At 43.4% G+C, this 23593-nt stretch overlaps 1 protein-coding gene across 8 annotated transcripts in view; it reads left to right on the forward strand.

Annotated features, from left to right (window-relative positions):
* celf6 (CUGBP Elav-like family member 6) overlaps positions 1-23593 on the forward strand; it is a 138526-nt gene that overhangs the window by 77737 nt on the left and 37196 nt on the right. For 5 of the 8 annotated variants that reach the window (XR_008827419.1, XM_056375180.1, XM_056375173.1 and 2 more), the window contains exons 3-4: positions 12084-12132; positions 22128-22256. Coding sequence is in view for 7 of the 8 variants with exons in the window: in XM_056375180.1 (XP_056231155.1) it covers positions 12084-12132; positions 22128-22256 (178 nt within the window). In the remaining variant the exon portion in view is untranslated. The remainder of the gene's footprint in view (positions 1-12083; positions 12133-22127; positions 22257-23593) is intronic. The other 3 variants (XM_056375195.1, XM_056375165.1, XM_056375204.1) reach the window with 2 other exon arrangements.

Below are 23593 nucleotides of genomic sequence, written 5' to 3' on the forward strand. Positions count from 1 at the left end.
TGTTGGAAGATCTGAGAAAATGATTCCTCTTGTTAAACCCTGCCTTTAACTGCACATCTATCTCGAGCTATTCACACTATACCTTGTCTTTACAATCATCTCATAGACATTATATGAATTGATGGGTTCATTTGTGGTTGTGCCCCCCCACCCCCCGCCTTCCTTACATTGCTAGTGCCATCATTTCCCTCCATGTCCTACTTGTGTTCCCTTAATGTATCTCAAATCATTTCTATTGAGCATACGTATATGCTGTGATGGCAAACGTTACACCCAACAACATACACAATGATGTATTGTGCATTCGCAGTGTAATATGTTTTACACATGGTCACTATACATCACCTCTGATGTTGTGTGAGTAGGTCTATTTGATCCCATTTGGCAGATGGATCCAATTGTCCGGGCTGATATTGGGTTGTGACAGAAAGCAATCTAACGGCAGGCTCATTGATGATGATGAGTTCTGTTCCATTGCACTGAGATCCAGTCCAATTTCAAAAGCAAATTCAGCCATTCATCTTCCAAATAATTGTGGCACTTTATCAATTGCTCCCAGTCTTTTATCTATCACTTCGATTGATGTGATCATTTTCGCAAACAGCCTTCTGTGCTAACGGCGTCTTGGAACACACTTGCAGGGCTGTCTGCTTTGTGTGTATGTGTCTGCTGCTATGTGTCTAAAGGCATCTCAGAATGTGAGTGTGAGTGTGTGTGTGTGTGTGTGTGTTTGTGTGTGTGTGTGTGTGTGTATGAATGTGCGCATTTGTTTGCGAGTGAGCAAGCATGTATTATGTCTCCATGTGCTTGGTTATCCACATGCATGCATTTGTGTGTGTAATAACACTCCTCCATTGCTCATTACAATAATACATCTTCTGTTCCATTATTATTATTTTATTTCTGTGTTTGTTCTGCTGTGTTTATTTATGAGACCATTTAACTGTGATAGTGTGTGTTTGAAGAGCATCTTCATGGCTGTGCCTTCTGTTACTATACCAGCAGCCAGTGAGTGTGTGTTTGTGTACATGTGGGCAGGTTTATAAATCCATTGTTCCTTCGCTTGTGTAGTCGTGACCGTGATGATGCATGTATAACATGTTCCTCATATTATCAGCAGCCTGAGACTTCACTTTAAACCTAATAGAATCAATACCCAAATGTGTAATGTTGACATGTCAGGAAAATCTCAAAAACTAAGACTGAATTAATAGTGGTAGTAAAAACAGCAAAGACATTTTCTCCAATAACACCTTATCATATTTACAGTCAGTGAAAATCAGTGTCAAACAAAACTCTATTATTTCAAAAACAGGAGAGAAGACAACTGTCATAATACAACAGAATAAATATATAGATATTTTAGTTTTTAAACACACATTGTTACCAGTAGAAAAATGGGTGGAGATACAGACAGGTGTCAAATAAAAGGAAAAACCTGAACAATGACGGTGCTCCCCCATGTGTTTTAAAACTGGATTGAGATCTGGTGACTGCAAAGAGTCACCAGAGAGAACACCTATGGGAGCACCATCATCAAAACACCAAATGAGGGAATATTTTTTGGAAGAATGGTGTTCATCCATTCAACAGACTTGTAGAATCAATGCTAAGGATCGTTGAAGCTCTTCTGGCACCTCATGATGGCGCAGCACTTTACTAAAACAGTTTATGTCGGTTTTTCCTTTAATTCAATTTGACAATTTTTAAGATTCTAATAACTTATGGCACGTGTTTGTCTTGAATACCACCTGGTTCTGCTATTTTAAGGCAATTTGCACATGTATCTGCTGTAAAAGTCTCAGGTGAACACATGAACATGTGTACATCATTAACCCAACACTGCCTACACAAGATGTGTCTGACACACGTGTGATGTTTGTACACTTACTGTAAGTCAGTTCTGGCTGTGATCTTACTGAGAATTATGTTATGTTATGCTCATATAGGTTTGATCTGATGTGATGTGACGCACAGGTTGTCTAATGTACTGGCAGGTGGCTTCTATACAGTGATCATGTATGTGCTTACTTCTATGTCACTGTGAATACTGCGCCATTATTTTTGTTACTAGAGTGTGTGTGCGAGCGCGTGTGTGTCTGTGGTCATATTGTCGATCGCTTATTTTTGTGAGCACAATTTGTGTATGCCTTTACACCACGTGATTACATTACTATCTGCAGCGTATGAGCGTCTGTGTGTTGATGTTAATGGGAAAATGATGTTTGTGATAGCTGGTAAATGAAGCATTTTATTAAGTAAATTCTTCCAATGGTTGTTGTTCTTTAAAATTACAATGTTGTTTTATTTTTCTTCATACTGTGGCTTTTTTATTAATGAAAATTAAAAGAAAATACACTGTGATCAGAAAACTTGGATCCAATTAAAAACATAGACTTAGTGATTTAAAACATTATTAAAGATTAAAATAACTCACCCACCCCCTGACCTTGGTCTAGTCATCAAATGTGAAAACTTCAAACTATGCAAACTTTCCCTATCATGGAAAGTCTATTCACCATATGTATATCATCTAATCTCCATATTTATATCCCAAAAACAGATCCACAAACTTGTGAATCTGACCCAAGACAAACCTTGTATGAGCAACATGCTGGACTAAATGAACCCTGTGGGGTTTTCATCGTAAACAAGTGTGTAAGTAAATGCATTCCACGACTTCACAAAATATTTTGAAATTTGTTTTGTTTATATTGCAGCGCTCTTGTTCTCCTCCCTGGTGCAAAACAGTGCACGTTTAGAACAGAAGCTAACCTGCAAGTGTGGGGCAACATGCATCCTGATAAAAACAGTCCTCAATTAAAATGGATGCACTGCTGCATCTTCCAGGAACATAAACAGTTTAGTTAAACACTGTGCAACGCCTCCATCTGTTTCTAAGCATAGTGGTAATTAAATCAGTCTGTATCTTTGTGTATCTATAAGCTCCTCTTGCTGAGCCTGTGCCCCATACTGAGCCCTGTATTCAAAATATTCTAGACGTGTTCCTGGCTGCCTGTTTTTCATGTGCTTCTCTGTGACTTTGTGCATTTGTGCAGGCCATTTTGGTGTGTGTGTGTGTGTGTGTGTGTGTGTGTGTGTGTGTGTGCGCGCTCTGGGCCTTCAGAACTCGATTGCTGGATGTTGTCATTGCCCATAGCAGAGCGAGTCCAGCTCCATTCTCCCCTTTGCTCTACGCTCTATGATTGCTCACCGCTGACTCCTCTCATCAGCATTGTGGTGTGTACGGGCTGGAGCGCGGACCTGGCCGGCAGGTATATGAGAGGAGGAGAGCGGGCTATACGCTCATAAATCTGACAGATGCATGGTGTGTCATTACCTTCCACTTATTATTATTCTCCCACTCCTCTTTATACTGTGCGCCACTTTAGCTGCTTTCCTGGCCCGGCTCAGAAACATTTGTACTGTGGCCTTGCTGAGTGATAGATGCTCCTGGGGATCTACCAGGTTATTGTTGCGATTCCTGCTCTGGCTTTTTGTTTGTGTGCAGGGCTTGAGCCTGGGCATTTAACCTTCCGTGTTTGAGTGTATGCATTGGCAGCACAGTGTGTGTACTATTATCAACTTGGATTGTTTTGTTTTCTCACAAATCTCATATATATACAAGCACATGTTCACTTTCTCCTGAAATCACAGGATTTTAACTGAATCTAGCACACATTGACGTTTTGAATTTTACTTCAAGTTCCAGATATGTTAAATGCTTTATGCCATTAAGTGCAATTATTGAATAGATACGCATGGGACATCCAGGTACTTGTAGATTATATCCTCTACATGAAGAGCTAACTACTGTATAAATACTTCTCATCTCCCTTCAATGTTAAGTATATGATATACGGCTGTTACACTATGAAATGCAAAATGAAAAGGAGAACTCAAAGCAAAGGTGAACCTCTGTCCTCTCGTTTCATTATCACTGGGCCTCCTGTAGCCATTATTTCTCCCTTCGCTTTTTCTCAACTTTACCTTTGCTTGCTGCTCCTTTCTCCTTCCATATTCCACCATTTCCTCCACTGCTCTTCCCTCCTTTTCAAATGCACAAATATGTACCACACACACACACACACACACACACACACACACGGCCCTGGTATGGTGTCCCTGTGGCCCAGTGCAAGAGAGAGAGAGAGAGACGGAGGGAGAGAGAGGAGAGAGCAGCAGTCGCCTCACAAGAGCAGACCTCATAAAACTCCCTGTCACTTTGACTAATTTGTTAGTCTTGTCTCACTGTGTCGAATCGTCACCCCCCCCTCCTTCCCCCTGATGCACCTCTACCCCGACTCCCCCTGTCCTTCTTTCCATCCACCCCATATCCACAGGAAGAGGAGGGAAGGAGGTAAAGAGGAAAAAGGGTGGGGTGGGGGTGGGTGGGGGTGCAATAAATGTAATATAGTGCGGTGGCCATTGGTTGCAGTGATCTACACAGCAATCCATCTGCAGTCAGAGGAAGAACAGAGGCTTTATGGAGCAGAGGATAACATGATGGCTCGATTTCTCATCCACTTTCTGTCTCTGTCCGCCTCTGTCCCACCTCGAGAGGAGGCCTGCTGGGCACCAGTGGAGTAGAAATAAAAATAGGAAGGGAGAACAGAGCTAAATATGAATGTAGACTGGGCTACGGTGCCCAAGACTAGATTGGGTTGGACTGGACCAAGGAGGGTTGGGTGGTATAGATTGGTTCAGGTGTTCAGCAGGGGCTCTCAGAGGACCAAAGAGCCAATACTGGATTCATAGAGATAAATTAAAAGCCAAAACTCTACCCCCCGGGGGGGAATCAATTGCCAGGTAATTATGGAAGATGGGACGGAGATTGCAAAGACAAAACACAAACACAGAGATGATCCCCTGCGACGGTGCAGCATCACACCAGGGAATACTGTGCTTGGTGGATACCAGCAACATTTATTTTTTATTTTTTTGCTGTTGCTGCCCCCTCCCCTTTCCAAACCGACCCCAAGTACCTAGTCTTTAAATAGGAGCTCGGGCTCAGAGCTAAAAATAGGCCGCATTTCACCGCCAGCCACCCTCTGCTGAGCTGTCAGCACCCCTTCTCCCTCTTCTTCGCAGCGAGGCAGACACAGCCCTCCTTCATGTGTTTTCGAGGGAGACAGGCAGTGTGTGATCACCCCAGCTCCAACCCATCTCCTCCAACACACAACCTCTCCTGACTCGCTGGCCTCACAGGGAAGCTGCTGTGAACTCGCACACCAATTTGAGGGAAAGACTCATTCCCGCTGCGCTGGCCCTGTTTCTCTTCCACACAGAAATGAGGGGCAGGATGTCCTGACATGTGAGCGATGGGTGATGGGAGCAGTAATTTGGGCTGCTACAGTACAGGCTGTGCAGGATCTGGGAGGTTGCTTGCCGGTAAGATAGGAGTACAGTGAGATAATTGTATTTCTAAATGCTGTTTGCTTTTTTTCTTTTACTGTTTCCTTTCATTATGGCTGTTATAATATAGGGAGAAGAAAAAAAAACCTAAATACCAGAATAAAAGACACTCTCTTACTACTCACTCTTAGAGTAAAGTGAGTATTGACAAAAATGCCAATTCCATTCAATGAAACAGTCGAAAATTCTTAATTCCCTAAACCCCCAAAGACACTGATGATAACAACAGATGCCAGAGCACTTATTATGGTTTTGCAGTGGTCAAAGGTCAGGGTCTTAATATACTTATATCTCCTTTTGGAATGAGGTTCCCCCCCTCTGTCTCCGTCAGTGCCACCGGATCTATGTTGGCTCTTTAAGAAAAGTCAGTTGGCATTAAACATCTTTAATTGTGCTTAAAAGGCTGTAAATGGCATCAACAGCTCCAGTGAATTCACTGACGGCGAAACCGCAGAATGATAATGAGAGGCATCAAACAATGAATGGCTTATCAAGAGAATGGTACCTGATGACTTGAAAACTAAATGGTATCTGATTGCGGGATGAAAAGAAAGGAACTGAGATGAAATAACAGCAAAGAGAAAATAATTAACCAGTATTCGTTTTTCTTTTTTTTTCATATAGTTATTTGTTTATTGACATTTCACTGCGAAAATGTCCAGTTTAAAAGTTCACTATTTACACAGAAATCCCTCATGACCACGGAGACTCCTGTGAATATTCTTGTCAAAAATCACTGGGTTACATTAATTTCAACAGATCTCCTGAAAGCAGCACTGAATTTAAAAATTCCTTAAATTGCAAAAGAGCATGATCTGTAGCTGTGATGAACAACCTGATGTGGTAAAGGAGAAACATGGGGGTAATTGTTTCGGTTAAATTTGATAGTGGTGATTGAGGAAACAAGTGATTTGTTTTAGGAAAACAAAAAAAGAAAAACACTCCCACAATTCTCCAGGGGAAGTCATGTAAACAGGATTATGTGGGAGAATTGTCAGTTTATACAGGGCTCAAACAGAGTAATGCTCAATCACAGTTTTGGCAGTAGTGTCTTTGTTGTTGTGTTTCATTGCAGCCAAAACTAAATGAGTCTAACTTTATTAATTTCCTAGATAGAACAAACTCAAAGACAATGTGACAGTTTCTTTATTTTCTACTTTTACCCTATTCATTTAACTGTACTGCAGTTACACTGCACATATAGTTAGAAGATGGATCAGTATCTCTTTCACAATAAAAGCATGCATTGCTTTTAATATTATGGCGAAATTGGCGACCAGTCGTTTAGTATCTATACAAACATAAGTTCATCCTAGAGAGGTTCATCATCTGCACCTACCTGACAGGAGTGTTTCCTCTATTCAAACAAACTGGTCTAGACTATTCCCTTCATTTGGTGAACCATATTCCTCATGTGCCACTGTGATTGGCACAGCTGTTTAAAAGTTATGAGATGAGTAATGTGACTGGCTGAGAAGGTAATGATTCATCACCACACCCTCCTATTAATATCTCACTTCACCCAGCACGACTATCGAGCGTGGATGCTCACTGAACATCAAAAATAGCAGGTGCGGCCGGATATGCCTTCATTGTTCATCATGTGCACATGATACAACTCTTCAGCTGATCGTTATAAATGTGTAGTTTTTTATTACAGCATTGTGAAACCATTGTTTAGAAATGTCTTTCATTTTATATTGTATTCCCTTAGCTCGCTGTCTTTTTCTGAGTGACTTGACATTTACTGCACAAGCAGCACTTAAAGGCCTTTTTGTGGGTTTAGCCCTGTGCTCACATTACCACATATCTGCTCAGAAGAATTATCTGTGTGTCTCTGGTGTTAGTCCTGTCTGGTGCACAAATTATTACTGCATACACTGTATGCTAAGTTCTCGTAGCTGATTAGCATGTCCCTAAAAAAAATGAGACATAAAAAATAATAATCCGCAGGTTGGATGGTTAATCACATGCACACTTTTCCAGACAGGTTCAGCAGGAGCTAACAGCTAAGATAAATGTTTTAAATGTACACATCAGGACTTTCTCACAAGTGTAATTTTTTTGATCTGATTCAACTTTGGATCACTAAGAAGTACAGCTTCACACTGGATAATGCTAGAAGTAGAAGAGTTGCAGTTAAAGTGACTCAAAAGTGCAGGAAGAGCATAAATGCCCCCACTTTTGTCATGGTTCTGAGAGAACATTTTTCTGTATTTAGAGTGTCTGGTAGATAGCATTTCTCCTTGCTTGCTTTGTGAGCAGTGGTATTCACAAAGCATGGTCAAACCCGGTCAAAGGCCGGCAGTGTCCTTGTCTCTCTTCCTCTCCACTGCACTATTATCAATCAGATACACCAGCCAAAGACAGATGGACTTGAATGCATGTACACGCAAACACACAGTCTGAAACTTACTTATACACACACACACACACACGCACACACACACACACACACGCGCACACACGCGCACACACACACACACAACACACACACACACACACACACACACACACACACACACACACACACACACACACACACACACAACACACTCCTTTACTGGAAAATGTAAGCAAGTTTCTCTCTTCCACACTGTTGGTTCTCCAACCCTCCGTGACTTCAGCTGACTTTTATTCATCATAACAGAATGAAAAATATAGATTTGCCCCTGGAGATTAGAACAAAGAAAAAAAATGAATGTATAGACATAAAGGAAGTAGAGCATGAAGGAGGGGGAAAATATGGAGAGGAAAAAAAAGTGAGTGAAAGAAAGAGAAAGACGGAAAAGGGGAGAGATGAGGAGAAAGAGAGATGGCCTCTCTAAGTGCAGCAGCACACAGGCACAGAGCTGTGAGTTCCCAGGCAAGACAGCATGAGCTGCCTATTTGTCAGCATTGATCAACCCATTAAGGGGCTGTGGTGGGAAGCATATTGGTTTTGGAGGCCAAAGGGGCAGAGAGAGACAAAGATAAAGCAAGACGGGGGGGTGTTGAACTCCTTTCAGCCTCGGCAGCCACACATCTGCAGGATAAAAAAGCCTGTAGTCTTCCTCTCCAATGTCTATGCAGTTCATTTTGCTGGGCCCAATGGGAAGGTAGTATATGTCATTTGTCTTACAGCATCTCTGGAGGCTCCACTTTATGTGTTATCTTAGCTTTCTGCTGCTGCAATGCTAATAAGGAAGTAGCTAGCTTCTCAGACAGACTGAATGTCACTTGTCCTCTTCCTCAGTGTGTGTGTGTGTGTGTGTGTGTGTGAGTGTGTGTGTGTGTGTGGATGTGTGTGTGTAAAGGGTGGGTGGTGGGGTGGGGGTGGGTCCTGGCCCAAGGGGAAAGCAGGCTGCCTCTTCGCCCAGCCTCTGATGAATTCATATAATTAACTCTGCCTTGATCTGTTGGCTAATCCTGCACTCAGTAATAAGGGATTAAAATGTCACCTAAGCCACCTGCTGTTATTGAGCCCCAAGACTTTTTGTGCCTCTGTGTGTGTGTGTGAGACAGTGAGTGTATGTGCTTGTGTGTATGTGAGAAAGAAAGAGCGATAGAGAGAGAGAGAGAGAGAGGGAGAGAGAGAGAGAGAGAGAGAGAATAAAAGTAAAGTCAACTTCAAGATTTCTGTGCAATAGGCTTGTGTGCTAAAAGCATAAAACATTTCCTGTGTTTGCACAAGAAAATATATGAAGAGGACACTATAAAGTAGCTCAGAGGAGCAGACATCTTAACTACTGCTATATGGATGTGAGCGCTACTCACAACTCCATAGTCTGGCGTCAAGATGAACTCCATAATTTGGCAGGAAGCTGGAGCAAAAGTTGCAGCAGACTGGCTCTGAAAACTCATTGTCACAGTCACTAAAAAGGTACATGAAAGTGGGACATGCTGGAAGGTGGGAGTTGAGAAATCCTTTTTTTCCTCCCCTCTCACTATGACCTCCTTGGACCAAGTAAAGAGAAAAAGAAGAAAGAAAGGAGTGCCAATTGGTTGGCTAACAGCCCGCAGACCAACGGCCAGCTTGCCTTGCCTGCTTGCCTGCCTGCCGGCCACCTCCGCTCGGTTGCCTAGCAACCCCAAGTGTACTTTTGGGTTGTCTAATGACTCTTGTTGCTGCAGTGGCTCAGGGGCTACTAATGAAGCCTCCTGACCAATCGCTGTCATTTAAGAGCTGGAAGCTGACTGATCACTGGACAGGGATCTTGGGACTACCCTAAACCTCTTATGTGAGACAAATTCTCCCCCCAACCTGAACTGCCGTCAAGGCACGCACGCACACACACACACACACACACACACACACACACACACACACACATACACACACACACACACACACACAGTATGTGCACACAGCACACCTTAACTTACTGCTTACAATGCTCCAACTGACCTTAATTCTCTCTAACACACTCACATGCATCAATGCTTCAGCCTCCCTGAACTTTACCTAAGACTCACATGTAAACATATTCAATGCAAAATTGATAGCTGTTATCCAGCCAGAGATAAAACAATAGAAAAGGGTTCTAGTCTGGATGTTTAAGGCCGTATGTAAATGGTAATAATGATGCTAAAGGCCCCTATGTCTAAGTCTATGATCCACACTATGAACAAAACCCAGCAGGACCCCATTTTCACTCCTTTGTCCCAGAGCCTCAGTGAGCCGGTCTCCAACGGAGGAATGGCTGTAGCTGAAACATCTGGACTCACAGTCCCCATTGAGAACATAAGGAAACTTACTCTCTCAAGCTTTTTTTTTTCAGGTCAAGAAAGTCACCTCTACTTGCCTTTTAATTACATTTACTGTTAAAAGATACATGCAATGTGTCTGAATGGCACTGTTACTATTGATGGATGATGTTTATTCAGAGGGACTGACAGTGCATCAGCAAGTCAGTGTCTTTCTCAGTGACGCTTCATCTCATCAGACACTGACAGCTGCAGAAACTGAGTATATGACCTTTGTATCCCTGCTCATATGCAGGACGGTCACTTTAAAGAGGCAATAAAACCCTGAAACATCATAATGTGAGAGAAATTTGTGAGTAAGATGGGATTTGACAGTATTTTTTTGGTTTGGTATGGTCTGCAAGCTATCAGTGCCATCCACCTTGATGATGATGCTTTATTTACTATTTGCCTCAGTTTTTACATATCATTAGTTTAGAAACTACAGTTATTATATATACCTGTGTGGAGATAAGTCAGCAGGTTCATTTGTATGGGTGTTATTGCCCCTTAGTCTGTCCGTGTGTGTGTAAGTGTGTGAGTGTGTGTGTGTGTGTGTGTGTGACTTCATGTGCTAGTCTTTGTGATGCATCCGTCATCTCTCAAAGCTTTGTTCCAGTGCCACAGCATATTGCTAGGCGAGTACATTACGTCCCCAGGGTGTCACCATGTATACGCTTGTCTATACATGTCCACCAGTCTTAGGTCTATATTTGGCTGTGGTCCGGGCTCATGTCAACTGCTGTCAAGTGCTGCGTTGCCTGAGGGCCCAACACCCACTGTGCTGCCCTAGCTGACTGATCTGAGTGGGCAGTACCGTGTGCCATTCACTGGCACTCACATGATGGACCTGTCTGCATGGCCTAGTTAGAAAGATAGGCCCACTGCCAGCTGAAGCCAGGAAGAACACAATGCCAAATATAAAACACAATGCCAAATATGACACGCGTGGGTAGCCTCAATAAGCAAGGGTCTTTCGAGGGTGGCTCTTAACACCCACCGTTTTCACAGAGGAAAGAGGGAATATCATTCCTGTTTTAGAGACGGCACAAGATCGAGTGTTTTTCTGGTTTCATATTCAAACTCCGGGGAGTGAGAAAAAATGAAACCATAGTCAGGGGAGCAAAAAGAACCAAGGGAGTTTTTATTCACGGCAGGCAGTTTTTAAAAGGGTTTTTTTTTATGTTAGCTTGGCGTCCTTTTGCTTTCACCTCACTATGAAATGGATCTTCAAAGGTTGTTTATCGATTTGCCACTGTTAACCTTTCACAAGCTGTTTCACAGCTACGCTTTTCGGTGGCTCTCGATAGTTTCCAGGAGGAGGAGGATGGGGAAGAGTGGGGTTGGCTGACCAGCCAGTGGGATATTGGTTGTGAGTTTCCAAAGGGCTTCTGGGTAGAGAGGTAAGAGATGAGGAAAGGATGGAGGCAGAGGAAGAGGGATTGCTACGGGTCAGGGATGAGCAGGATATAGCTGGTGACTGGGAGTCTGGAGCCAGGAGGGGACAGGAAGAGCAAGGGCCAGCCAGAAAGGACCTTTCCCTGTGGGGCTGGGAGTGGCTGATGTAATGGCATTAATCTCCAAGTGCCATCTGACACCCAGTGTGGCTCCGTCATTGAAAAGTGCTAATTCTGCTGAACTGTGAGGGGAATTCAGGCATCTCTAGAGGCAGTACCCTGGATTAATTAAACACGCTGGCATGGAGCACTGCACAGATTTATCTCTTTTACGGCATCGTCACTGTTTGATTTTTGTGTTTAGCCCACAGAGCAGGACAAACTCAGGACATTAACACCAGGAACACTGCCACATTTCACTTGTTCTTTTCCCACTACACATATTGCAGCGGTTGCTCCTATCGTTACGTGCTAACCAGGGATTTCCCTTCTCTTCCTTCTCTCTCTTTCTTTTTCTTTCCTCTACTTCTCTCTCTCTCTCTCCAGATGAACCGGCCCATCCAGGTGAAGCCAGCCGACAGCGAAGGACGAGGAGGTAATTAACCTTCTCCTGGTCTCTGCTGCACACCCCCCCCCTTTAAAAAACACACACGCACACACACAAACACACAAATACACTGGAATAGCGCACATGCAATCCTTAATATTCTGCTCTCACTTGAGACACACTGGGAGTTAGTAGAGTAGCCCGTAATATAGGTCACTTGCTTCTATTGACTTCCCATCTGTGCCAGCAGAGGGGCTGTCTCAGGTTCACAGTCACTGGGAGCGGTTCAAAGACAAGACAGAGACATGGTGAGAAAGAGAGAGAAAGAAATGAGTGGATGGAAAAACATGTGGAGGGGAGGATGTCGATCTCCACAGAGTGATAGTAAAGTCTGCTTACAGTTAAGAGGCAGGGTGGCAGATACACACAAAACCTACAGAAACAGCTCAGAGATACTACCTGGAGGGAGACAAGTGTAGCATGTCGTGACTTCAGGAGTTTGTGACTGCTTTGTGCTATAGACGGTATCTGTTTTTGTGTAGAAATGAGAGAGCAAGTACTTACTTACAACTTACTTGGTTATACACAGTCCCTGTTTCACTACTTTGAAATCAACACACATACACTATCTATTAATCAATATACTTACAGTACCTGGCCTCCAACTTACCTATAGCTACCCATCCCTCTCTCTGCTTCATTAATAGCACTGGGGTTAAACAGTCAGTCGAACCATCAGAGAGTCAGATTCAGTGTGATTCAATGTGTGGTGATAGACTTTCAGTTGGACTCCACTGACATACTGTGTATGTATCATGCATGCATCTTATAAGTTATATTAGGCCATGTGTATTAAAAGAAAGTTTGACTTTAAAAAGTACACCTGTACATTTAAAGCACGGACATTTAAATGAGCACTTCTGCTTTGACATTGTGCTGAGGCGTCCGCCCTCCATCTTTAGTCTGACTGGCATGGTGATTGACTAGATCATTCTGAAGCCATTTGTGACTAACATCACTGAGGTTAATGCAGATTAAGCCAGTTAAAGATTTACATGGGTGGAATTGGATCTAATTGGACCGGTCTGTGTCTGCCCTGTGCTTGCATTTCAGAGTGGTGATTTAGACTGCCTAGGTCAGATTAGACTGAGCCACTTCGCTGATTTATGTGGTCAAGTGTGAATCAGATGGCCCATTTCTATTGCCACACACACCCCGATGTAGATCTTATTTTTGTCATGGCGGCACTTTAATTAACGGCCATCTAAAAACAGGCAAAGTCTGACCGACAAGGCCTGGGCGAGAGCCAATCGGCATTCTCACCAAGATAAATTGGATCGCTGGGCTTAAGAGGGGAGGATGGATGGGTCCCAATATCAATTACTACCCTTTTTTCAGCAGAAAGAGAAGGGAGATGAACAGGCAGTGTGAATGAAATACAGAGGGCTCTTAGGCTGGCACAGCCCCTGCTAGTCTGTCAGATGAACTTTCTATATGGGAGGACAGGATAGGACACAGCAGAATGAAATAAGACCAAGCAGACAGGCCCCAACAGAGATATTGAGCGTTAATGGCAACAGGAAGTCAGCAGACAGGCCAGGGAAGTAAACCACAGTCGCGGCTGACAATGAAATGAGATTTACTATGAAGGCCTGTGGTTAGAGGAAAATAGACAGCCCAGCTAGGACCGAGTAAAGGAGAGAAAGTTGGGAGGGATTCATCTGTGGAAGGCTGAGGACCAGTCAGGTACACCAATCCCAGAGGGGCCTTTGGATTGTCAAACCCAGGGTTGAACTGAGACATTTGCACCTACAGAACGGAGTCACATTCATCACTACCGAGACATCAGCAATTATCTGTCATGGGAACTTGTGCAGGGGTCTCAATTACGTGCCTATGTAGGCATTAGGGCCCATTACTCCATTTGGAGACTCCAGTCGCCCTTCTTTTCTTCGCAGTGTCCCTGAGAGACATCTTCTCTCTGGGGAGGTGGGAGTGTCAGGAGGAGAAGTAAAACCAGAGCTCGAAAAATGACTAGGGGGGCCCGGCGCCACACAATCCCGCCGCTCGGCTGCCATTGTGGATCACAGAGCTGATTCTCTGGCTGTCTATTACAATGACTCATGTCTTATTTTATTTTTTCCTTGGATTATCAAGAGAGAATGGAGCATGGGAGGAGAGCTTCACAGCCTTTAAATCTATTTCTGTTCCTTGAGTCAGAAGACCTCTTCCCCACAAAGTACATTTATCTGATGTGCTTAACACCACTTTTTTCTGCCCAAATCTATCAAACCACGATTTCAACTCAGAGATATTGAGGCACAATTGTGGCATGGGTCCTTTGCTCACTCGCTCTGTGGTCAGTGCAGGAACAGACACACTACTATATCTATTCTTGAAACCTGAGCAATTTGCTTCAATCTTAGAAGGGCAGAAATGAGGAAAAGTAGACCTCTTGTACTCTCTCCCTTTCTCTATTGCTTTCTTTCTTTCCTCTTTTTCTCTTCTTTCTCTTTGTCTTATTGGTACTGCAGTGCAAAGGGAAGAGATGAAGCAAGTGATAGAGAGAAAGATGGGGATTCAGTACAAGGCCCATGGAGGGATGCAAGAGAGTGAGGGATGGAAGACAAAAAGAGCGAGAGGGGAAGAGACGACAGGATGAGAAAGTTAACGGAGGGTGATGGAGGCAGCTGAGTGAATCTCAGCAGTAAATCATCTCAGAGCCGCCCCATCCCTATCTCCTCCTTGCCTCGCCAGGAATCTTTTTTCCCCCTGACCTTGTCTGCCGCTGTGTCTGTGAAGAAAAGATGGGGCCAGATTATCTATGATTGGAGATGGCCATTATCTAAACACAATCTTGGACTCAGGTCCCACCCCTCTAGCCACTGCTGTGAGACTGGAGACCACACTGATGAGAAGAGAGATGATGGGTCAGCCAGCAACACCCTCTCCTTTTATTAACTCTGATAAGATGGTTTCAACACTCCCCCGAAATGCCCAGCAACCTCCATCAACATCGACTTTTTCACAATGTGCCACTCACAGTGCATTTGTCCACACAGTCTTCTTACGCCACTCTTCTTGTTTATTAGCTCTCCCTACTTTTGTTTTATTGGATACTTATACAGTGCCAGCAGCACTGCAATCCCTGTATTTGAAAGTCAGTGGCCCTGTGTGAGCCTTTTTAATATCTTGTCTATTTGTCTGTCTGGCTGAGGGGAGTCTTTTGTGAATGGGTCAGGTTTGTCCTTGCCAACCTGCTGCTCTTCAGAAGGTTGACCCCAGTCGGGCAGCGGAGAGATTGACAGGACCTTAAGATGTTGCGCACTGTGCTATCATGCCCCACCCCAGCAGGTAGGGAAGAGTGAGGGCTGCTGGCTGCCTCAGTCTGGCAGGCCACAGGGGAGGGGCTGTCTGGAGGCACCTCACGCCCACAGAGGAGCGCGCTCCACTTTACATGCAAATGAAGCCAAAAGATCCCTCTGTGCCTCTGGACACGATCGTGCAAAACTCTGAAAAGTCAAGAAGAACCCTGGCAGCGGTTGATATCTGTGTGCTGAGAAATACACTGAGACACACACAGAGACATGTAGCCACATGGACAGACAAAAGATGGCACAGATTTCCAACACTGACCATCGCAGCGTATTAATTTAAGGTGTTCAGGCATTGATTTGTTTTTTTTTTTGCTGAGCTCCATGATTGGCCCTTGCCATTACAGAACATGTTTTTAATGTAGAAAAAAAAGGAGTAAAAATATTTGGACAAAAGCCGCAACAGGCAATTACTCAGTTGTTCTGTGTTGGTTTTTGATCTTGCATACCAGAAGGTTTAAAGCTCCCCTCCCACTCCCTTGGGTAAATGGATGTGACAGCTCTAGAGGTATGAGTAATGCATTTACAAACACGAAGCCTGTATCCCCTCATCGTGCCTGATACACTATACACTGACAATCTGAATGTTTGTTCTCCTCTGATTATTCCATTTACCACCTCACTATACTGGATAATCCACTTGCATACATCAGATTGGGACCAGCAGCAAAAAGGTTTAGTGTGTGGTTGCACATCATTTTCACTGAGATGGGGTCTAATTAAATCTGTTAGCTGGGTAGGAACTAAACATGAGTTAGAAGTAGAATGGGGCTTATTAAGTAGTTTAAGACTGAAGCTTACAAACAAAGGGAAATGCTTGTTGGGGTTGAGAAATACAGCTGAACATATACCTATGTCATGCATGTTGTTTTACAGTTCACTCAGCAGATTACACTTTCTATACACTAACTTCAACACTGCATTTGAACTGTGAATATTAACACTGAATTATATGTCGCGTTTGAGCATTTTATCCTTTTTTCATCATTGTAATTTTATAATATTATTTCATTGCATTCTTTTTTGCATTTGTTCTAAAGAAGTTAGCATAAAAATGTAATATTAATGCTAATAGGTACTATTTGTAACACAAGTAAGTGAAGTAACTGAAGAATGTTAGCAAACCCTAGCTGACTAACTCAGGTGTAGCAGCATCTGCCAACAGAGACATGATGTACAATAGGAGGTGCAGAGATCCTGAGTATCAAGCTGCTGTCCTGAACTTTCATCCCACTAGCCACTGACTCAAGTTAAAAACAAATCCATAAAACTTCAACATTACTTTGAAATAGTGTACTGGCTGAAATCATCGACCATCTGGGTATTCTCTCTCTGGGCCAATTCCCATGCTAAGGAAAGGTTGTTAGGCATATTTTTAATGCTGATCAATGGATGCACAATGTGAGATGTGCAGTTTGTCCATGCTGCATCAGAAACTTTTCAGTTGAGTTAACATGCTTCCATTTGTCTTTATGTTGTTTTTCTCTGGCCTATTTTGAAAGCCATTTATTCCCAATGAATTTGTTGTGGGTATCTTTCAGTCATTCTTATCATTCACTGCCATTATAGCAAGTAATTGTCCCTCACTCACTACGCAGTCTCCAAATTTTGCAAAAGCATTGATAACACGTATTTGATACGTTTGTCTAAAAAATTTTTCATTAATAATTATCATATTATTTACTTTTATAAGTGACAGCTTGTCTAAGCAGTGATTAATCAACTAATTAATATAACTGTTAATAACTGTTTTCAGCACAATTTCTTGAATAAGAACGTTTTTGCGACTAAATGAGGCTTGTAGGAGGTGAATTATTCTGTGACGTTATTTGGGGAAGGGAAATTTAAGTCCGTTCTGTTAAGAATGCAAGTGTTGTGACCAAAGTACTATTAACTCCAGATTTAAAAAGTTAAAATAATACCAGATAACAAAAGTTGCACAATGCTTACAATGCTTAATGCTCATTATCTAAAATGCTTATTCCGAAAGCAAATGGCACCTTTCGATTCCAAACAGACTCCTGTGTATATACATATATTAGATGGTGAAAAACAAAGTCTTACTCAATATTAAGAAGCCATTCACCAACATTTTGTACACCCAGTCTGTACGCCTACATGTGTGAGCGTGTCTGGTGGCGGGCCTCCCAGGCAGCCGCACACTAGCGTCAGGCTTTTCTAATGAGTCCATAAGAAGCACAACTTCTCTGTTGTGCTGCCTGGAACATTACTCTGCATTTGAAATGCACCCAGCGGCCTAGCAGGCATCTTTTATCGTTGGATGCAGCTGTCCATGCTTTCTGAACACTTACTACTACCAAGCTTCCCCGACTACTGCCAGCGGGCAATAAGTGATAGAATCATAAAAAAGAAAAGGAGGGAAAAAAAAGGAATATTTACAACGACACAGGGGCAGGAGAGTAATTCTTTAAAGAGAATATTCCCATTATTGGCAAACAAAAGCAGAAAATTTTGAAAAGTAGACTTCACAGCAACTAAATCTATGCCTGAAGAGAAAGAGTAGTGTGAGGGATGACAATAAAGGATTAAGAGAAAGATACAGAGAGAGCAATAGATAGACAAAAAGAGGGGGAAGGAAAAGCACAATCTATATGCATATACTGCAGCCTACAACACAAGTAGCACTTTATTCCAGGGAGAGAAGCATCAATCTTGACAGCATATGGCGTCTGTGCAAAATCCATTAATTTTTAATATACCGGGCGCTGAAATGAAAAGGCTTCCTGAGACAAGCAATTGTCAGATGTCAGTAGTGTTTTGATAACTTTTTTGATCTCCTTTTTTATTTGCATTCATAAAATGGGGCTGTCCACATGCCACCTCAGTTTGGACATGGCTGGAGACTGACATGGAACCATTTTCCACTCAGCTGCTCCCACCTTCAGTCAGGAGATGAGACACTGGGGGAAACAAAAAAAAGAAAAAGATGTGCATGACTGTGTGTGTGTGTGTGTGTGTGTGTGTGTGTGTGTGTGTGTGTGTGTGTGTGTGTGTGTGTGAGAGAAAGTAAGTGTGTACAGGCTGAAGTAATTTCTTCACCCACTTGTGCATATGTATGTTACAGAACGTATTGACAAGCAATATCAAAGTGTTCATGTATACTGCCATACACCAAAACTCATTTTAAATAGTATATATGTCCTTGAATCTGCTAATTACATTCTAAAGTATACAGCAGAAATGTTACCTAAGTACATGGATTAATTAATGGTGTTTGAGTATGCAACAAGGAAATCTAAATTATGTAGCCGGGCTTTCTATACACACACACACACACACACATGTACACACGCACAAACGCACACACACATTATTATTTTAAAGTAGTGGCAAGGTTTGAAAGTGTAGATTACAAAGGTCTCTTCAGAGTACAGCAGAGAAGTGCTGTAAAGCTCAAATGTTCTCCAGCTGTGTGGCTCAGCTCTGGTGGAGGGATAAGATGAGCCTCTCTCAATGAGAGATAAGTACAAAGAGGTCAAACAGTCAGCTCAATGAGTTTTGTCATACTTCTCTATCCTCAGTTAGTTCCATAGGAAGGCCCTCCCCCCTCTTAATGCAAATACATGACTATTAGACAAGAGTTTTTTTTTTTCCCTCCACTCCCCACTTTTAATGGATAACTCTTTGGAGTCATGGAGTCATCTCCTTGTGCAGAGGGTGCATTACAAGATATTTATTCATATTCATAAAATGCCAATTTAACGCTTGCAAGTGACCATAGGAGATGAGCGGGAACTTGCAAAATCCAATAAGAGCTGCTTTGGAGACAGGTGCAAAGTGGACTAATTAATAGCAATCTATACTCTGGCCAGGGCATGCAGTGGGCCGACTGAGACACTCTTAGGTCAGGCAATGAAAAGATAGCAGCTCCAAATTCATTTTCTCACTGTGGCTCTCCCAAAGGAAGGCTCCGAAGTACACTCACACTTCCTTTAATGCCTTCACTGGGGTGTAATTTATTTTTGCGTTTGCCAGCACATTTGGAAAGTTCATTACCTCTCTCATGGCTTGTTAATTAGCCTTGTAAAGCCGCCATTAGATCTCCTCGGGCCAGGACCGAGATGAGACTTTTGTCCCAAAACATTAACACACTACAGGAGGCCTGTAAAACCACACTCTGCCCATTTAAGTTGTAACAGTGACACCTCTGTGAAAATCTGAAAGATGGAGGGGACGATCATGGCAAAGTCACATGTGCTGTGGACGAGCTGTTGCCTGTTTCACCTCTGCTGCCACAGACAGGGGTCAGGCTCATTTCTCTCTAACACCTGTTCTGGGCTGACTTTACAGCTACGCAACCCCTCCACTGGTGGCCAATATCCAGCTAGACGTCTGTCCTCTTGTCGGCCTTTGCTAAATCCCAGTCGACAGTATAAGTGGCTGTCTCTGTGGTGATCTCCTCTGGGTTCTCACTCACTTCCAACCCTGGAGCTTCAAGGGATGAGGACCAGTAATGAGCAGGCTCAGCTGGTGGGTTTGAGAAATCCTGCTGTGTGGGGTGTGACTACAGGAACATGGACTGACACCACTGCTACAGCACCAGCAGTAGAGACCAGGCAGCGTGGCCTTATTGATTATGCGGGTGCTCATTTGTGTGGCCAAGCGGGTAGCAGGCACGTGTCTCATTTGAACTTTACAGGAATGAAACAGGATCCGATTTCCCCGCTGCAAAAAGGAAGCCCTGGTGCTTTATTTTTAGAACAGCTGCGTCTAATGGGGCCTGGCAGGTACAGGAGGCGTCACATCTGTCGAGGCCCAGGTGATGCTCTCGCCCTCCACTCCTCCCTGCTCCTCACCCACTCCCTACCAGTCAAATGACTCACACTGAAGATCAACAGTGTCATTTCCAATAAACTCTTCTTCCTCTTCCTGCCACTTTCCATCAGTTCTGGCGATGGGTTCTTGCTAGTAGCTATTTCATTCCACAACACAGCAGAATAGGGGATGCATAATGTAAAAGATGTAAGGAAGATGAATTCTCTGTCTAATGCCAGAGCACCAGGAAGATTAATTAGAAAAATCCAGCTTTCTGACTGGCCAAAATTTAGTGGTATAGAGCCCATACATCTGAGCCAGAGTGCCCCCCTCTGGAGCTCAGGAAGCGACTAAAAGTTCATTTGGAGCAACTCTGCAAATTTCACTCTAGTTAAGTATTGGTCGGGAAATTGGGAAAGGTCAGTGCTCAGTACCAGCCCAGCATTTAGATTGTACAGTGGGGGTGGCTTTCTCACTTTAACACTTGTCCTTGACCACTTACACATGACCTTAAAGAGTCATAGTCCCGTAGCCCTGCTATTTTCATGATTCATATTTTGCATTAATTTCAAGTTCACTTATTTTACTGTCACTATTTTCCATTAAATAGGCAATAAGAAGTGGATCTGATAGCTACATTTTCCTGTTTTTGACACAAAAACTAAAATCATTTATTCATCATGGTGAAAAGTAAGAAAGCTAATCAAACAACCACAGATTCAATAGTCAGGAGTTTATATAACATAGTACTATTTCTACTATGATGCTTTGTCATTGTCTTTGGTTCTGAGGCATGAGAACTACACATGTAGCGTTCATAGTTATTATGTTTTGTAATGGTTTCTGCTAACACCATTCTCCATCACTGTGCTGACGAGGAAGTAATAGGTCTTGGCCATGGTTACTGTGGTTATGTTGCACAGAAGAAAAAAAACTCAATTACCCTTTAATTTGAAAACCACATATAAAGAATTATGCAACGTGTGCACAAGATAGTAGGAAAATAGTAGAAAGGATAAGGACAACTTCTTTCTCCAAGTTGCACTACGTGAACCTAGCTAATTCTCGTTTTAATTTGTCGCAACTGGTAGTTGAAAAACTGCAACCCTTAGGTGGATAATTACCCACAAACAACTTCACATTGAAAAGCATAATCCAATACTGCACAATGCACAGAATACAGTTCAGTTTTAAATTTTCGCTTGACTCATTTTCTAAAAGTATTTGTTCCCTGACTTTCACATGTATATGAAAGTGGAGAAGATGAGAATAGACTTGAATCAGAAACCAGTACACAGTTTATCATTGGGTAGAATGTGCTGCAAAATGAGGGAAGACCTTTAAACCACCTTTGGATATTATTCATGACCCTCTGACACAGAGTTTACTCTTGCTTATTACAATTCCTATTGCCTCAGTGATGAGAAAATGTAATACCATGTTCCCGTTCCATGTTCTCTTTCAACTTAGTGACTTAAGCATCCAGACGATCTAACAGTTTGTCTACCTGAGCAAAATATTCCCACTCTCTTTCTACCTTCACCTGAAACCCACGACGCTCAGAACATCACCTGTATCAAACATCACTGTGGCAGACTTGAATAGCTCTCTCGAAATGGGAATATATCTCACCCTCATACCAGGGTGGGGTGGCACACCACACAACAGCAAGATCAACAACAGCAGCAGCAGCAGTGTAGGCTCAACACAGCAGACTGCTGATAAAGGGGGATGGAGGGGATGGGTGGGGGGTGTGTGGGGGGTGTGTGTGGGTGAGTTGCACAAGTTCCTCTCAGCTCAGCAGAACGGTGCCATCAGCTGTAGCATTTGTCTGTTCTCTCCTCTCTTCCACCCTCCCTCCTTCCCTCCCCCCCTCCCCCTCTTCCTATCCAGAAGACAGGAAGCTGTTTGTGGGAATGCTCGGCAAGCAGCAGAGCGAGGATGACGTCCGGCGGCTGTTTGAGACCTTCGGCCAGATCGAGGAGTGCACCGTCCTGCGAGGGCCTGATGGGGCCAGTAAGGGTCAGAGCCCACACACCTCCCACTCTTTTTTTTTTTTTTTTTTTGCCCTGTCTGTCCCTCTTAATCCCCGTCTGTCTGTACTTGCGTCATCTCTTTTTCTGCTCTTTACATTTTTAGAGCCATGCTTCACCCGCTGTGCACTCATTGACATCGTCTGCGATCCACTCCGCTCTTCTGAATAACTCATCTTCCCCTTCAGCCATTCTGTTTTTTCACCACCTCTTATGTGTCTCGCTTGCATTTCTTTCATACCTCATTGTCACCGTGCTCTGACACCTCCGTCCTCCCACTTTCTTTTTCTCACTACTTTCCGTATTGCCCTTCCCTTTTTTGTTTGCGCTCTGACTCGCACTCCTTTTTTTTTCCCTTTCTTTCCCTCCCAAACTTCTTCTTATGTTGTCTCTTCATCACAGCAGCTCCTCTCACCCTGGGCTTGTACTCAACAAATACATCAAACAACACCTTGTCTCTCTGCTCACCCCTCTCCTCCTCCTCCTCCTCTTCCTGTTATCTGAAAAGCGGAGGGGTGTAATCATGTTTGTTTCCCACATTCCCGTCATCCCTCCCCTGAGACACCATTGGACGATAATGTCCTACTGTAAATAAAGCAGCCAGGCTCTGGGTTCTGCTGCTGTCACTCACTGGGCGGCAGATTTGCATGCATTCAGGAATAGCTTATGCGTTCATGTTTCTGGCTCATGTGCTATTTAGTTAGTAGAGCGTGGTCAGATTAAAGATGGCTGTGAAATGTGCGATGCAGGTGGAATTGTTCTGAGAGTACGAGAGGCTCCCAGATCACCCTTTGATGGGTCTCTGTCTCGCAACCATATTTGGAGTGATAACGCTACTGACAGCGTTTGGAACCTCTATCTTTCTTTCCCTCTGTTGACTGTGATTTATTCACCTATATGAAGCATGTGAATGTGTGAAAACAATGTGTGGGAAGGGTAGGGAAAGGGGCTGGTAATGTGCGAGCCTTCTGTGTATATCGAAGAGAAAGGCGGGTTACATGAACCACACGCCTATCTGTGTCTGCATCTGTTCCTCTCACCGTTAATCCTGGGTCTATTGCTCTGCGTCACCCCACCGGTCCACTACCTGTCTTTCTCCCTGCCTTGTTTACTCTTTCGCTGTCTCTCTCCAGCTCCCTCTCTTCCTGTCTGCTCAGATGCCTCAATCTGATTGACAGCACATAAAATGAAATAAGGCCAGTGCTGCTGTGTCAGACAGGAGCTAGTTTTCTCCCTCATTCGCGCTTTCACTCCTTTTCACCCTCCTGCACCCCACACCTCAACTCTTTTTTTCTTTCTCCTCCCTCCACATGCCATACCTTTCCT

This window comes from Seriola aureovittata, chromosome 1, assembly GCF_021018895.1.
Source record: "Seriola aureovittata isolate HTS-2021-v1 ecotype China chromosome 1, ASM2101889v1, whole genome shotgun sequence".
Classification (NCBI taxonomy): Eukaryota; Metazoa; Chordata; class Actinopteri; order Carangiformes; family Carangidae; genus Seriola; species Seriola aureovittata.